This window comes from Euleptes europaea, chromosome 6 (assembly GCF_029931775.1).
Source record: "Euleptes europaea isolate rEulEur1 chromosome 6, rEulEur1.hap1, whole genome shotgun sequence".
Taxonomy (NCBI): Eukaryota; Metazoa; Chordata; class Lepidosauria; order Squamata; family Sphaerodactylidae; genus Euleptes; species Euleptes europaea.
The window spans coordinates 24,395,126-24,413,060 of NC_079317.1; the positions used below are offsets into that span (position 1 = coordinate 24,395,126).

Consider the following 17,935-nt stretch of genomic DNA (forward strand, 5'->3'; position numbering starts at 1 on the left):
AGAGCCTTAAAAATCACATGTTTATTGCATCAAAATAATGTCTGTATGTATTTTCATGATACTGTTTTGCAACATTCCATCAGTATCATCTGAGATAAATGAGATTTCAACAGGCACATGGATTTAGAAATAATATAATATTTCTAAAAATGTTAGCTAAACTACGTTTGGAAAAGCTTTAAAAATAATATATAGTGGATGGGGCTGCAGCATATGTTTGTGAGCTAATGAGAATGGTGGTTTGTGTGTGCTTTTAATTTGGGGGGGGGAGGGAAACAACCTATTTTACAAATACAAACACTGTTCTTTTTTCCTGTTAAGTGGTCACTTGAAATCTAAGGGCTAAGCAAGCATTACCCGTTATATAATGGCATATCAGACATGGGACTTATCGTACATTTCTAATGCTACTTACGTAACTTATTCAACAAACTCACTACAGACTAAAGGAGAAATAGTTTAAATTAATGAAAAGGCTTGGTGGGGAATACAGAGGAAGGCTAAAAGTTAATCAGATTGCTCTGCCTTCGGAATATCGTTACAAGCAAATGATTCAAATTTCCCGAAATGACCATTTATTTATTTTTAAATGCTGCTGAAGCATCAAAACTGTAGGGCACAATCCAGCAAAAGTGTAGCACTTTTAAGGCCCACTGATTTCATTGAGTTAAGCATGTGCACAGTTAACATTGCCCCAAGCAGTGACCTCAAAAGGGTTTAGAGAAGTGCTTCACCAAGGCTGGATTGACTGTATAGTCCCCCCTCCCCAAGTTTATCACACAAGAGACATTAGAGAATGGTCTTCTACAAATACAGTATAGTTACAATACGTCAAACCGCATACCCAGTTTTCTGTGTGTGTTTTGCAGGGAGGGGGTACATTCAGAAGCTCTCAACTGCTTGCCTGACACTGCTCCTACAAATGTCTGTAGTTAACCTTCCCCCAAGGCAGAGAGGTTCATATTCCACTGGCCTCCTTGGAATGAATGTGGGGCTGATTTGGGAAATCACTGTTCCCCACTGCACAGACACTGCAACTTGCCTCGTCAATGACGAAGCACAGCACAGTTTTAATTGGCAGGGGGGAAATGGCCCAAAAACCTCTAACTGGACTGTTTGCATGAGAAAGTTATAGGCGGACTTATTTTCACAATTGCAGGGCCAGAGGCTCCTTTCTGCCCCACACAGCCAACTTCAACAGTTGCAAGCCTATGCAGAGGCAGTGAAGGTGTTCTTGATTGGTCAAATAGGCAGGTGCCCATCTCCCAGTGCATAGATAAAGGATGTATGCACTCAACAATGCAAATCCGATTCAAATAAACAGGAGTGGCACTGCAGCACTACACACCATGCCACAACCATTATTAGGGTTGCCAACCTCCAGGTACTAGCTGGAGATCTGCTATTACAACTGATCTCCAGTCGATAGAGATCAGTTCACCAGGAGAAAATGGCCGCTTTGGCAACTGGACTCTATGGCATTGAAGTCCCTCCCCTCCCCAAACCCCACCCTCCTCAGGCTCCGCCCCAAAAATCTCTCACCAGTGGCGAAGAGGGACCTGGCAACCCTAACCATTATTATGTAATAGGGTTGCCAACTTCAGGTTGGGAAATTTCTGCGGATTTGGAGGATGGAGCCTAGGGTAGGGAAAAGTTTGGAAACCAAGGGGAGTATTTGGGGAGGGTATAATGCCATAGAGTCCACCCTCCACAGGAGCCGTTTTCTGTGGGGAGGACTGATCTCTGTAGCCTGGAGATCAGCTTTAATTCTAAGAGATCTCCAGGCTCCACCTGGAGGTTGGCAGCCCTATTATATGCCCAACTTTTAAAGTGCTCCCTAGTCTCTTTATTGTGCCTTCTGTAGATTTCAAATTCATTTTTGGTTCCTGTTACCCAATGCCCAACTCAAAGAAAATCCTCTGCCGCTAAAGCATGCATGAAATCAGGCCAGTCAATCTCCTAACATTCACTGATGCAATCCTGAATGTGAAGCATAAACATTCAGAGTGCAGTTTGTTCTGATTGTTTTTGTTTTGATTTGATTGAATTTCCAGTGCTGTACTTTTCAGCTTCCTCTGCTATTAATGTCCCTTCTTTACCTCACCAGCTCAATCCAATTGCAATCTCATTTGGCAACAAAACATTTTAGTCATCACTTTCAGAAAGTGTAAGGATTTCAAGGCCAACTGGTTGCGCAACGCCGTCCGCCTCCCAGTAGAAGCCCTACTAGACTACAGATCCCAGCATGCAATTCTCCATCTTCATCTAGCTTGCTTTCTATCAAGAACTATTATTGCATCTTCTAAAGGACCCAGGATCCAGGTGTTAATTTTATGTCTTGCTCTGAGCTGTTCATAGGTGTAGCCACTCTGTATTTCATTGCCAGCTCAGACATTTGTGTTTCAATGTTTGAAGGGTGTATAGCGTTGCCAGCTCCAGGTTAGGAAATACCTGGAGATTTTTGGGGGTGGAGCCTGAGGAGGGCGGGGTTGGAGAGGAGAAGGACTTCCATGCCATGGAGTCTACTTGCCAAAGCGGTCGTTTTCTCCAGGGGAACTGATCTCTATCGGCTGGAGGTCAGTTGTAATAGTGGGAGATCTCCAGCCACCACTGGGAGGCTGGCAACCCTAATGATGTAAGTCAGACAGGGCAACAAAGAGCCTGGGGTGATAAGACTAAGCCCTCCCTCATTCTTCCCCCAAATCTTGCCCAATAATGAAAAGGTGGCACGTGGTAAGGACTCCAATGGGCTTAGACTCTGATCCCACCATCCTCCACTACTGTCATCCTTCCCTAGCAGTATGAAAGTGTGGTGGGAAGGAAGAAGAAAGAGCAGAGGAGTAAGTATACAGCTCCCCAGAAAAAACACTTTCCTCCATGCGCTGCTAGCTTCCATCCACAAACTCCACTCCTACTGGGCTGAATGAATTCGTTCATGTGGGTTAAATTAGCAAGAGGAAAGGGACTCCAGGATGTGGTGATGGCTGCCAACTTGGAAGGCTTTAAGAGAGGAGTGGCTATGTTCATGGAGGATAGGGCTATCCATGGCTACTAGTTAAAATGAATACTAGTCATGATGCATACCTATTCTCTCTAGTATCAGGGAGCATGCCTATTATATTAGGTGCTGTGGAACACAGGCAGGATGCTGCTGCAGTCAACTTTTTTGTGGGCTTCCTAGAGGCACCTGGTTGGCCACTGTGTGAACAGACTGCTGGACTTGATGGACCTCGGTCTGATCCAGCATGGCTTTTCTTATGTTCTTATGTTATATCCCTGCTTGTTAGTATGACTGGGGATGTGTGTATGATGTATACGATGAATATGTATATGATGTATGTGTATATGAATGAATATGTATATGATGATGTGCATATGTATATGATGATGTCTTTCTATGTGTCTGCATTGTGTATGTGTAAGGTTACCAACCTCAAGGTGGAGTTTGGAGTTCTCCTGGAATTATAACTGATCTCCAGACTACAGAGATCTGATCCCCTGCAGCAAGTGGCAGCTTTGGAGGGGGGAATCGATGGGATCACATGCTCACCGAGCTTCCTCCCCTCCAAAAACTCCATCCTTACCAGGCACCACCCCAAATCTCCAGGGATTTTCTAAGCCTGAGTCAGCAACCCTATGTATATGGAGTGAATCCATCATTGGTATGCCCTTAGTGAAAATTCATGTGTGTGTATATATGTGTGTGTGTGTGTGTGTATTTAACTATGAGGTGGGGCATGTATGTGGGGTAAATCCATGGTATTTGAGAAATTGTCTGGTTGGGGGTGTAAGTGAGTGAGGTAGAAGTGCAGGGAAAAGAAGAGGGATAAAGGAATTAAAAGTGCAGTCCTATGCAGAGTTAGACCATGAAGAGTGACTCGAATAATTCTGTATAGGGACTACAGTGCAACTGTGCAATCCTAAAGCGGAGTTTAAATCCATGGTGTAACTCTGTTTAGGATTGCACTGTCTGTCTCTTTCCATCACTTGAACCCACTGAGATTTTGGGTGAGTCTTAAATTCATTCAAGTCCAGGAGTTCCAAGAAAGTTAGGGTCCTGAGAAAGGTAATACTAGACTGCTCTCCAATTCTTGTTCTAATTATCAAATATTCTTACACCACCATTTTTTCTTCCTTACTATAAAGGGCTATTTTAAAATGTCTCATTAAAGCTGCAGTGTTTAGTTGATGGATCGGATTATTCCATTCAAATCTTTTAATCAGTTAAAAAAAAGCTCTCCAGTTAGCTGGGCAACTTTTAAAACTGTCAAAACATTTTTTATACTGTCCAACAGACAATAACTGCAAGCGATGTGTACCATCTTAGCCAAAGTGTCCTTACTTCTCATGCACAGGATAAAATATCTCTGCTAAGATGGCATCTCTTACAACCATGCCCTGCATCATCTAAAAATGTTAATTTTTCCTTCATCATAATTGATTTCCCCATATGCAAATTTAAGCAGAGTTAATTGATATCAATGGAAAATCATATAATCAGTCAACTAAGAGTCCTTTAATAATAAAGGCCTATTTCCAGTATGCCATTTTAGTTTCTTTACAGGTCTTATAGTCTCGTTGGAAGGCAGGCTACAATTTTATGTTGCCACATCACCTTTAATGCTACTATTTTAGAAGTCCTGTGCCTTTAATAGACAGAATTCATCAAATGCCACTCTGGCCATCCCCTCGACTTGCGGGAAGGGGCGTGGTTTCCCAGCAGCCTGCGAAGGGGAGGGCTACAGGTGTCCAGCTATAGTGCATGCAGAGGCGCAACATCTGGGGCAGGCAGGTGAGGGCTATTTAAAGAACCGGCGGCTGCCCATGCTTCCCTTTCAATCTGACAAGGCAGTTCTCGTCATGTCCACACTAGCAAAAGCGTCACTTGTTGATTTCTGTCTCTCATTGACCTGTTAAAGGTCCCAAAGAGATATCTACGACTATCCTATACAGCCTCTTAGGGGAATTAACATTTTTTGTCCAAAAAATAACATTGCATGCTGGGACTTGTAGTCAATTAAGTTACACACCTTCACACAGACCAGTTCACCAAACGCAGTGCACAAACCTGGGTACAGTTTCAAGGGAAGAGAGTATGGGGGTCCTTCTTCCAGTCTCTACACATTACTACATTTCAGAGCTGATTCTGGTAAAAATGGGTCTGGACGACTAGCAACCTTTGCTAGGATGACCAGATGGAAAAGAAAAGGGCTTGGGGTCACTGACCTAAAAGGGAATGTCAGCAGGTGTGGCTTCCCTCATGCCTATGTGATAATCTGCACTTGCTGAAACACCCTCTGCCTTGTCCTTCTTTATATTTGGTCCCCCTACAAACCACTGCATTGAAGAAAATCTGCATGAGCAGCAGAACTTCTGGAGCCTGTCTTCCGGTCACAGAAAGCCATTCCCAAAGTTCATGAAACTTTCAGGAACATTGTCTGAAGCACCGCCAGGAGCTGCAATTTTTGTAACACTTGGGGTGATTCCCATTGGGTATGCACACATCTAAAGGGCTATGTCATGAAGAGTAGTGGTTTCTATGAAGAAATATATTGTTTCTCCTGTCTTGACCTTGTCGGGCATTTATTATATTTGTGATCATTCTTCGGGTTGGGGAAGGAAAGCTGGAAATGAGCAATGCATGAAAGCTAAATTCATGCTTAATGCAGAGAAATGCTTTTGCCCAAAGATAAACTTAAGGAGGAGCTCAATGAACCAATGTGTTATGCGCCGTGTAGGGTGATTTTTATGTGATGTTTCGTTTGTCAAAAAATAAATGCAAATTCTTTACGCTTTTGCCCTCAGCTAAAACCGCTTCAGCCCAATTCCCACCCCTCAAATTTGTTATACCCTCTAGATGTCTGCAAATCAAAGGATCATGTTCAACTCTGGTGTGGCTTGAAAGAAGCCAATTGAGGTGTAAATCTATGATGAACCAAATCAGCCTTATCATAAAACACAATAAACTACATTGATCCCAAAAGCTGTTTGTAATATGCTGCAAATTTCCATTCAAGTGACCTTTGTTTATGAACTGATAGACTCCATCTGAACCATCTTATTGTTCAATGTGCCACTGTTTCTATGCAATTGCCTATCAACTTGTTAGACGTAAAGAGAATTCAGGCTTTTCTAAATAATTGAGAAATGCTAAAAAAAAATCCAAGATCTCAATTATATGCACATTTACTTGGGAGCCAACCCTACTAACATCTAAGTAAATAAGTGTAAGATTCTTCTGCATGACTTGAACCTTTTCAGTCAGTAATGATCTTTTCAATTATTTTAATAAGCATTAACTAGGTATCAACATCAGTATTCTCTTTGCAGTCTGCATGCCTCTTAGCCCTTTCCTGGCCAAATCCCCTAGTGCAACCACACCGGTTATGTAGAGGCACCAGTAACTTGGTAGGGCCATATTGTGGGATACAGGAAGAAGACCATCAAGCCATTTGGCAGCACTGTTTGACAGATCATGGCCTTTCAGATACCAAGGTAGGATGCATCAATTTGACCTCCCAATAAAAAGAGTTTGGTTGACCAGGCTGAGAGTTAGTTTATTCCCTTCAATGTTGTCTTCCTTGTCAAGATGTTGGATAAGTCCCAGCTACAGAGGGAGAGTTCTAACTGCTAGAACATGAAAGGATCTTGAGGAATAAGGCTAAAGACAGCCCTTAATCTTCATGTTAAGTTCCAGGTTTAAGACACAAGAGAATTTCTCCCATAAGAGCCGTTGCAATGAAAGGAACACACAGACAACTTCCATGTTGATGAATTAGGCCATTTTGGCCTATGGCACGACCTTCATTCATCTCAGTGAGGCTTATCCAGAACCAATATCTGATGGGTCCCTTTCATATTGTAAACCTATAGCCTCGCATTTCTAAAGACTGCCTAACGCCCAAGGTGTTCAGATCTAGGATTTCAGATAGTTCGTTTTAGACAAAATAGAGCAGTCCAACTCTGAGTGCAGACGTCAAGCCTCTAAATGCTGTTGAATTGCAGGATTTTGGTTTAGAGCCATTTCTAGCACATGGAAGTTAACAACCATGGAGGACAATTGATCAGAACATATCACAGACATCCTTTTTCCATGCTGCACTGGTGGCGTGGGAGCCATTTCAACACAGCTCTTTCCCACAATGCCAGGGTAATGGGAGAATCTCCAAGCCCCACAGGAGGAGGAGCCTATACCTTATTCTAGAGAAGTGACCCTAGAAGAGGGAGGAGCCACAGGATGAGCTCCTCCTATACGTCTCACAGCTTCTCTTATTAGTCTGGTGGGTTGGAAAGGACCGGCATGCATCACCAGCATCATCAGAAAGGGCACCGCCTGCATATGTATTTGTTCTTACTCAGAAAAATGACTGTACTTTCCTCTGCTGTCTGTTCTCTAAGTAAGGTTACCTGGGGGTTACCCAAGGAGGCCTAGGGGGGAAATAGAGGCTTAATGTGTGGGAATGGGTAGTTGAAGCTTTTTTAATGGCACACAGGTAAACTATATCACCTGGTATATAACATCTCTTTAAGCCTCTGTTAAAAGAACTTTTTTTTTCTTGGCCGGTTGGTAACCTCATCTCTACAGCAACTCTAGGATTGTGGGAAACAACCATTCAATGGCATTATCGTCTGCTAGTAACTGCAGGTCAGGTTGCTATTCAGGGTTCGGGGGCCGGTTAAAACCTTGGCAGTCCTAAGGATGAGGTCACCATGATTATGGAAAAAAGAAACAACCTGCCGGCTTGGTTTATTGGGTTTTTAAAGCCAATCCATGGAGATACCTGACAAACTGACAGCTATTCAGAAATCAAGCTTGTTGCTTCCTTATCTGTATAGAGCTAAACCAAATCCTGAATACAAAACAGGCCTGAGCTCAGATCCAATCCTTAGCTTCCACTTTAAGCTAAGATAGAATTGATGGGGCCAATCATAAATCAGTGATCAATGAACTGTCATGTGTAGGCACAATGGACTGATGGAAATTCTGATCTGAAGACCAACCAAACTTGAGGACAGCCCCCACTGGATTTAAACAGGATGCTCAGGCTCAGCTTTCTGGCATCATATTAAATATTGCAGGTCTTCCAGTCTTGTGTTTGGCATATATCATTTCAGCTAAACTAACAGTGCATTCCTAAGGAGAGTTACTCCAGTCTAAGCCCATTCATTTCAATGGGTTTAGGCTGGAGTAACTCTCCTTAAGAATGCACTGTAATTGGTTTAGACCCTAAGATTCCCTAACGTGGATCCTACAGCCCCCTTCCACCAAGTCTTCCATTAATAAAGACCTTTTCTTCCAGCAGAAGAAGCCTTTTTTTTGTTGGAAAACATCATTCTCCATTGGAGCAAGTCATTTCCTGTTATGGAAGACTTAGCAGGAGGTAGTTATGGGATTCAACCTTTGGCCTGTCATAAGGCCAAATAGAAGCATAATCAACCAAGCTTTGTTTTAGAACTGGCCAATGGGCAATAGGCAGCTTAGCTGGGCAAAGGGGCAGCAGCTAAATTAATTTATTAATTCCAGATTTTATATTTTGTTGAGCTCTGACCCTTCTGGCAGAACACCATTTTGTTGTTGTTTTCATAAGCTAGTCATACATATCACTTCAACAGTTATTATTATTTTTGAGAGCATAATTTAAAGCTTACCTTAATAATGTCTGAGAAAAATATTTCAGAGTGTTTGCAATGTCAGTTCCAGAAGGGACGGGATAAATGTTGTGAAGAACGCGGTTATGGTATTCTTGCAAGTACCGGATCTTGGAAGCAACTGGAGTGTATGTCACAGAAAAAAGAAAAAAAGAAAATGGGGGGGAGACTCTTAGCTCAGTTCGTGCCATTCGAAAGCAACACACATTTCATATGTTCTGCCCACAATTCAACACAGAGTTAGACAAGCTTAAACCCACTGAATCAATGAGCTACATCTTGAGGCAAGAATCTAATGAATTGCCAAGTAGATTGCTTGAATAATTGCCAATCTCAAAATCTATTTTATTCATGATCTTTTTTTCCACAAGTAGCATTTATGGCTCAGTGGTTAGGGTTGCCAACCTCCAGATACTAGCTGGAGATCCCCTGCTATTACAACTGATCTCCAGCCAATAGAGATCAGTTCACCTGGAGAAAATGGCCACTTTGGCAACTGGACTCTATGGCATTGAAGTCCCTCCCCTCCCCAAACCCCGACTCTATGGCATGCAGAAGGTCCCTGGTCCAGTAGCAGGCATCTGCTGTAGAAGGCTCTCTGGTAACAAGTGCTGACAAAGATCCTTATCAACCTGAGACCCTGGAGAGCCTCTGCCACTTGGTGTAGATGGAAGAAGGGTCTGACTTGGTATAAGTCAGCTTCATACGTTTGTATATGTCCTGACAGTATTCCATCAATACAGAGTCACGTGCCCTGACCTGGATGGTTCAGGCTAGCCCAATCTCATCAGATCTCAGATGCTAAGCAAGGTCAGCCCTGGTTAGTACTTGGATGGGAGACCACCAGGGAAGTCCAGGGTTGCTGTGCAGAAGCAGGCAATGGCAAACTACCTCTGAGCATCTCTTGCTTTGAAAATGCTACAGGGTTACCATGAGTGGGCTGCAACTTGGCAGCACTTTCTACTACCATAGAGTCATGTAAGAGAAAAGTGAGACACAACTGTTGCGATATTCTTCAAGTCTTATCATCATACATCTTGTTATAAAATATTGTCGAAGGCTTTCACGGTCAGAGTTCATTGGTTCTCGTAGGCTATCCGGGTTGTGTAACCGTGGTCTTGGAATTTTCTTTCCTGACGTTTCGCCAGCAACTGTGGCAGGCATCTTCAGAGTAGTAACACTGAAGGACAGTGTCTCTCAGTGTCAAGGGTGTACTCCTACACCCTTGACACTGAGAGACACTGTCCTTCAGTGTTACTACTCTGAAGATGCCTGCCACAGTTGCTGGCGAAACGTCAGGAAAGAAAATTCCAAGACCACGGTTACACAACCCGGATAGCCTACGAGAACCAATACATCTTGTTGTTTACACCGTGCTTTCTGAGTGGACTTCGCATAATTCTCTTGTTATTCTTACAACAAGTATGTCAGTGCTATTATTCCCATTGAAGTGACAGAGGACAAGCTTATTGCTTCAGGACCAAAAACTATATTTAAAGCTCTTCCAATCCTCTGCCTTGCTTCTCCCTTACACTGACTCATTTTGATGCTCAAGAAGAAGGTTTTAGCATTGAGGGATCCTATGCAGAGTTATTCCAGTCTAAAAACAAATCAAACCAATGGTGTTAAATGGGATTAAGTCTGCATAAATGGGATTAAGTCTGCACAGGATTACATTGCTGGTATTTGTATGATGTGGCTAAGTACTGTGTGTGTTAAGTGCCATCAAGTTGCTTCCAACTCATGGCGACCTTATGAATCAATGTCCTCTAAAACATCCTATCTTTAACAGCCTTGCTCAGCTCTTGCAAATAAAGGGCGGTGGCTTCCATTATAGAGTCAATCCATCTCTTGTTGGGTCTTCCTCTTTTCCTAGCATGACTGTCTTTTCCAGTGACTCTTGTCTTCTCATAATGTGACCAAAGTATGACAGCCTCAGTTTAGTCATTTTAGCTTCTAGGGTCAGTTCAGACTTGATTTGATCTATAACCCACTGATTTTTTTGTTGTTTTTTGGCAGTCCACGGTATCCATAACACTCTCTGTACTATTGTAAGCAATTTTTATACATACAGGTAAAGAGAGGTAAATAAACAGATTGATTCACTGCCTTTTTTCTGATTATGTACCAAGTTCAGGTGCTGTTCGTCCCAAGCAATTAAAGGGTTTGTATGAAGGATTTAGAGCCCCGTGGCACAGAGTGGTAAGCTGCAGTACTGCAGTCCATGCTCTGCTCACAACCTGAGTTCGATCCTGACAGAAGTTGGTTTCAGGTAGCCGGCTCAAGGTTGACTCAGCCTTCCATCCTTCCGAGGTCGGTCAAATGAGTACCCAGCTTGCTGGGGGTAAAGGGAAGATGACTGGGTAAGGCACTGGCAAACCACCCTGTAAACAAAGTCTGCCTAGGAAACTTTGGGATGTGACATCACCCCATGGGTCAGGAATGACCCAGTGCTTGCACAGGGGGCCTTTACCTTTTTTTATGAAGGATTTACTACAGCTCAGAGCTGCAGTATCCCTCTATCATTCTCAAGTCAGGTGACCCTGTGAGGGTTATTCCCTTAAATACCTCTGCACCCTATTCCCATGACCTCTTCCCTGATCAGCTTCCTCCCTCTCCCAGAGCCTGTCCCATTGGGTGTGCAGGAGGAAGAGTTAAGGGGAGCATCCTGCTGATATAACCTAGACAGTGACACCAGGAAATAGTAGCTGTGGATCTGGCAAAGGGACTGCAGTCATGAAGCCAAATCAGGGAAGCCACGCTACTCTCAAGCAAGCGATTGTATGGTTAAAATGGGAGGAGAGGATCTTGCACGCAGCCCTCAGCTCCTGGGAGAATAGCTGGCCTAAAATCAAATCAGTAGGCAGCAGCTGCTATGCTAGTATTTTCAGCTACGTCTCTGCTAAAAAGGAGTAAATTGCTGATTTTATTGTAACTATCATTGTAATGACAGAGCGTCGGACTACGAGCTGGTCCACACGGGTTCGAATCCCCACTCCGCCATGGAAGCTTGTTGGGTTACCTTGGGCCAGTCACTCACTCTCAGCCTAACATACCTCACAGGGTTGTTGTGGTGATAAAATGAAGGCGAAAGAAATCATGTAAGCCACTTTGGGCCTTCCCCAAAGGGTGAGAAAGGCAGGATATAGATGAAGCAAATACATAAGAAACCACATATACTAAGTATAAATAATTGGGGTCCATGGGGCAAGTGGTGTTTTCCTTAGACTAATACTTTTAAATGCAGAGTTCAGAAGAAATCAGCCCTTTTCCCAGACTCTTTCCTGTTATTGTGTGACTCATAGAGTTCATCTGCCTCTGTTTCCCCACCCCCCCACCCCATAAGAATCAATGCTGAGGAATCTCAGTACACCCAAACTGGGATTTTAAACAGAATAGCATCACAATCCATTTATCCATTTAAAACGGTAACCTTGGGAGAAAGTTGATATCCACCCTTTGGGAGTTTGAAAGAGATGTGCAAAGACCGCCCCCCATAAAAAGTTATACACAGAAAAATTTACTATGGAACATAATTTTAATTTGTATGATAATATAAGATGACCCCTTGTATGGAAGCCGTATGTGTCCGGGTTTAAGACTGAAAATTGCTCTGCAGAGAGTGATTAAGTGTTTGACCTTGATTGGTGGGGGAGGTTTTCTTTAAGGCATTAGCCTCGTCCTGGAGGGGGCTTTTTTTCCTCTTCTGACGGCCTTCCTTAGGAGTAGGATGGTTTTATTTGCTTGTTATGAATTGAGAAGTGTTTTCTTTATTTTCTTTAACATAAATTTCATTTTACAAAACTAATGAGAGGAGCTGCGCATGTTGTGAGTGCAACTTTCCTGGGGAAGAACCGAAGGCCGGAGAGATAAGGCTTTGGCAAAGAAAAACTCTCAACCTTATTATTAAATGAACCACACCTTGCCCATTAAGAGTCTGAAAGGGCTGTTGTCAGCATTTCAGACCTGGGCAAGAGGTTGCCGGTTGATACACCCCTCCTTTTTTCTTTTCTTTTTTGATTGCCTGGAGAAAAAAAACTATTCTTGCATATGAGTAAATAACAGTACTAAAAAATGCTGTGATCTATAGAGCCCACTGAAAAACATAGGGGGGAGAGACGACACAGACCATCAAAAGCATCAAATAGCAGTTCCCTGGGAAGAAGGAACAGTTCCTAAACCAGTTTATTTATTTTAAGTATTTTTAGGCTTGTTCCCCGCCCTCTCTCCTGGCCAAAGCTGGACTCAGGGTGGCCAACATCCCAGCACAGCCCATTGTCGAGTGGCTCCAGTCTAAACTAACTTAAATAAGTGGGAAATCAAGTTACCCTGCATAGGAATGCACACGTATAGTGCTCTCCAAAGCAGAATAACATCCTTCTAAGCCCACTGACTTGAGTGGATTTAGAGGGGATATAACTCTACTTGAGATAGCACTGCCAGCCATTCATAATAGAGGCCTAATATCCAACTACTCCACGAAGCAATGTTTGAAGCCTCCCTCCAGAATAAGGCACAGTCCTCCAACTTAAGTGGGTCTTCCTCCAGGGGAAGAGCCAGTTAAGTTAGAGGAACTTCATTATAGTCCTGCACATATATCAAGTGCCTATATTTATTTAAATTATTTATAGTCTGCCTTTCTTACTTGGACTCAAGGAGGATTACACAGAGAGAGTCAATACAATCGATGGATGGGACATTCAATAAACAATGCAATAGAATCAGGGTTGTAGAACCAACCACAGGCTTAAAAACAGAAACGAAGCAAAGCATAAGTATTAAGCAGATGTTGCAGTGTTTGAAGAAAGAAGCCTTTGGAAGACATGATAAATATCTGAATGGTGAACTGTGGGTCTGTTGAAGTAAAACTCTGAATAAGCAACAGAAGACAGATGGTCAACTAGATATTTCAGTGGCAGTCAAAACATAATTAGTACACAAAAATCAAACTATTTCCTATGAACAAGGGGTTAAGTCTTCTAAGTGTGTCTTCTTCTCCTCTTTGTCCCAACATGATTTCAACAGCCAGACGAAGATAACCTTTGGAAAACATCCTCAAAGCCGACCTTACCTTGCAACTGAAGAACTCACATCCATCTTGGCATTTCGGCGCCATTCCCTTGCTATCAATACACCTATGCCTTAACAGTCCCACCATAAAAAGTTAGGATCATTTATTGTATTGTATGCCAATAAAGGTCTTGAATTGAATTGAAAAAGTTAGGAAAAGAGTATACAGGAAAAAGGCAGAGAGGGTACACGGCATGACACCCTGTCTTCCACTGAGCTGTAGTCTAGCACAGCGGGGACACAGTGTTCACACAATAACCATCTTCCAGAGCCAATGAGTGAAAGATAACAGGAAACATATGGAAACTTTGGTGTCTCTGGCTGCTGTACTCAGCAGCTGTGGGTTACAAACCCTCAGTATTTGTTTTCTGGGTTATTCTTCAGTGCAGACATCCTCCGTTCTTTGTGTTTCCACCCACACCCTTTTTTAAAAAGCTACTTGGATTAGAAGCTTGCTTTCCTTATTTTCCTTACTTTCCTTATTTTTCCCTCCTTTTTTCCCTCTTTTGCTTGGGGATCAAACTAAAATGTGACAGCAGAAGATCCAGCTCATTAATTCTTAGTTATCACACATAATGCGTCGAGATGGGGGGGATCGAATTTCAAAAGGAAGTGAGGATGCCGCCGAACCCTTTCCATTACTTTCCTGCAGTCTCTACATCAAGGTAATTTTCTCTCTGTGAGTTTCACTTTTGGCCCTAGAGACTTGCTGGGGGAAGAAATTACCGTGAGAAATGGACTGCAGGGAGGTAAATCACCTGCCTCACTGTTTGTGCATCCCTGGCAATGACCCAGATTTAAAGACGTGACTCTGTCATTGCCAGATTTCCTTTGCCCTTGAGTGGCTACCTGGAAAGTGTACAGAGAAACAAGATGAATGATTGCCATTTCTCCCAGAATGTATCAGGCTGGGTGTCTTCCTTCCAAGACATTTTCAAGAAAATAACCCTTACCCACAAAATGCACACCTTCAGAGGCAGTGCACAGGATCAGGGAGGGCCAAGTATGAATCTCCAATCTGCCATGGAAGGTTGCTGGGTGACTCTTCCTGAGACCCCAGAGAGCCACTGCCAGTCTGAGTAGACAATACTGACTTTGATGGACCAAGGGTCTGATTCAGTATAAGATGGGTTCATGTGTGACCCTGGGCCAATCACACACTCATAGCGAGTCCTGCCTCACAGGATTGTTGTGGGGATGAACTGGAGGAGAGGAGAACAATGTGAGGCACTCTGGGTCCCCACTGGGGAGAAAGGCAGGGTACAAATGAATTAAATAAATAAATTAGAATAATCTAAATGGAAAGATTTCTTGGGGAGGGGCTACCTTTTTTCTACCCAAGGAGCCCTGTATTGGAATCATGGGAACAGAAGTCCTGCAAATGCTACATCATATGTGTGTTTTTAACCTATGGTGCTTTTGGAGAGGCAAAGCAGAATTAAAATACAATGGTGTGCATTCCTAAACAGAGTCAACACCCTTCTAAGTTCACTGAAGTCAATGGGCTGAGAAGAATGCAATTCTTCTTAGGATTGCACGATAAAGCTGGTGTAAATTAGCGTCATTTAACCCTTCTGCCCATTTGTCATTTGGTTGAGTTCCCTTGTTACAGAGAAATGTTTCTGAAAAATGAAAAAGAAACCCTTTTGTTTCTTTGCAGATCAATGTAGAGGAAGGAAAAGCCATTAGCACAGTTTCCCTGATCTCCTGAGACCCAACCTGCAAGCGTTAATTCAAAACCACGGTTAATTCAGTCGTACATGTTTCTGCCAGAGCTGTTGCTCTGATCAATAAAGTAATTTAATTCCCCAGGCTGTACCCAGTCCTGCCCAAAGAAGGCCTCCCCCCCACACACACACTTTTAAGAATGGCCATGGACTTCTTGAGAAACTATATATAGGCCACCCAGACTTTGGCTTTAGAGATGTAGATTGCAATACTGATAAGGTCCCTTTCACCTCTCTCTGATCAGTGACAGTTCTTTATCCAATACTACTACTCCCCAGTCAGCCAGAAGGTTACTTGTTTAAACTTAAATGAGGAGAAAGAAGGGGGAATATTCACCCTGTCTATCCAGGATAGGACAAGAAGGCCTGTCTGTCTCTAAGCTGTAAAGAGACAGACTGAATACTAAAAATGATGGTCAAAAAATGATGGAACAGTTTGGCAAAGGAATCATCTGCCAGGGGAGGCTGCAGAATCTTCTTCCTTCAGATTTTTGTTTTGTTTAGTTTCAGAGGGCCAGGGTCTGATCCTGGGTGTTTTAAGAATAATGTGTCAGGTCTTGGGAGCAAAGGACCAGCCAACAGTGAGACCAACCGAGGCTCCTGCCAACTTGATGTTTCCATTTCATTCAATCTTGGGTCAATCAAAATGCAGAAATAACCTGACGGCTTGGCTCCGCTGCCAATTCACCAGAATGTCTTCAAAAGAACTGGCTGTGGATAGATTGTTTGGATCAACCCTTCCCTCCATCCTCTCTCCCCATCTCCATTTTGTTCCCGGCACGTAACGGTTATCTCACAGGCAACTTGCAAAGCCATTGGAGAGACATTTTTATCGTGCCCCCCTTTATTTTTTAAAGCAGCCGCAAACACCAACCGAGTGGGTGTGCGAGGGAGGCAAGAGGTTGCAGTTATCCAAGGATCCTGGCGGTGCTTAATTCACCCAGGCCCGTTATGCAATTAAAATAAACCAGCGTGAAGATTCCCACCATCCAGCTAGGAAGTCGAAGGGAATACGTTAACCTAGGCCCTTAAAGGGGGGTGGGGGAGGGTCTACACCCTTTGGATCACCATCGACCCATTTCCTTTCTCTCTCCCTCCATGTAAACACAGGGAGGCAAACACCAGCTCAAACGCCTGGCTGATGGTTGGCGCAGCTGTTGCCGTCGAAGGGCGTCGCGGGGGGTGCAAAGGCAGGGCCTCGAACAGACTCACCCCCCCCCAAAAAAAAAAAACCCTCTCTTCAGGCTGCGGCGCTTACAGATCCCAGGGATCTCCCCCCGCCCCCCGCCTAGGCGATCTCCCCGCCGAGAGAGGGCCATTGTCGCATCCAGCACCACGGACAGCGCCCTCGCCTCTTTCCCTCCCCTCCACCCCCACGCCAGGGAGCCCCAGGGCCGCTCGGCCCATTGCTACTGGTGGTGGAGGGGGGTTTTTGCGCAGTAGCGGCGGGTGACTTACACTGCTCCGCTTTGGTGGACATGCTGGGGTCCGGGAGGCCGGGCTGGGTCCCAATGGTGGCGGCGCGCGCGCTCCTCTCCGCGGGCGGGCTAGCGAGGGGCCAGGCCCTCCGGCCGGGGCGGCGCCGTCCCCCCCTCGCCCGCCTCCGCCGCTCCCATCCCGCCAAATGGAGAGTCTCTAGGGGGGGGACAGCGGGGAGGGGGCGGGAACGGATGGCCGCGAGGGCGGAGGCCGGCCGGCTGCGAGCGCGCGCGCTGGCCCTGGCCTTTGGCGAGCCGGGGGCTGGGGATTGGGGGATTGGGGGGGGGGGCGACGACGTCAGGGAGAAACCATCGCGCGCTGGGGGGGGGGACCGAAAGGAACAGGCGCGGCCCCCGCGGAAGGGCGGAATGCGCTCGGCCGGAGGGGGAGGCGGCGGCGAGGGAGGGCGCTCCGCGCGTGGAGAGGGGCGTCCGGCCCCTTAAAGGCGACGCCGGCCTCGGCCGAGGGTGGGCGGTGTTGCAGCAAAACGTTTTTTTTTGGGGGGGGGGGGAGAGAGAGAGAGACCCAAGATCGTTATCAAGTTTATTTGCGGCTGCTGACTCCGAGGCCCGAATGGGCGGAAATCTCGGTGACGCTGGGGGAGAGAGATTGGTCCCGATTCAAGTGGTGACGGTACACCGGCCGGCTAGGCATCTCTGGTTGCGTTGCAGACGGAAAGGCGACTCAGAAAGGCGACTGTTACAGACGGAAAGGCGATTCGGGACCGTTGCAGTTTCATCCGGTTTCTCCTATCGTTGTTTCTCGTTCACTCCGACACTCCATGGGGCGAAAACGCACGGTCGCTTGAGCCTCCTTCCTTCCCTGTTCCAGCCAGGAGTCAGCCAGGATCGAACACACGAACGCACGAACGTTCGAAGAACGTTCAGCCAGGATCGAACGCACGAACGTTTTTCCCTGTTCCAGACAGGATTCAGCCAGGATCGAACGCACGAACATTCGAAGAACGTTCAGCCAGGATCGAACGCACGAACGTTCTTCCCTGTTCCAGC

The 17,935-nt window shown here is 44.9% G+C and overlaps 1 protein-coding gene across 1 annotated transcript in view; it reads right to left on the reverse strand.

The window, feature by feature from the left end:
• The window catches only part of UNC79 (unc-79 homolog, NALCN channel complex subunit), a 138,628-nt gene extending 121,649 nt beyond the window's left edge, over positions 1 to 16,979 (reverse strand). The window contains exons 1-2 of the mRNA XM_056851568.1: positions 16,905 to 16,979; positions 8,650 to 8,770 (exon numbers count right to left, since the gene is read on the reverse strand). Coding sequence (XP_056707546.1) covers positions 8,650 to 8,770; positions 16,905 to 16,926 — 143 coding nt within the window. The 5' untranslated portion in view covers positions 16,927 to 16,979. The remainder of the gene's footprint in view (positions 1 to 8,649; positions 8,771 to 16,904) is intronic.
• Between the last annotated feature and the right edge of the window lie 956 nt (positions 16,980 to 17,935).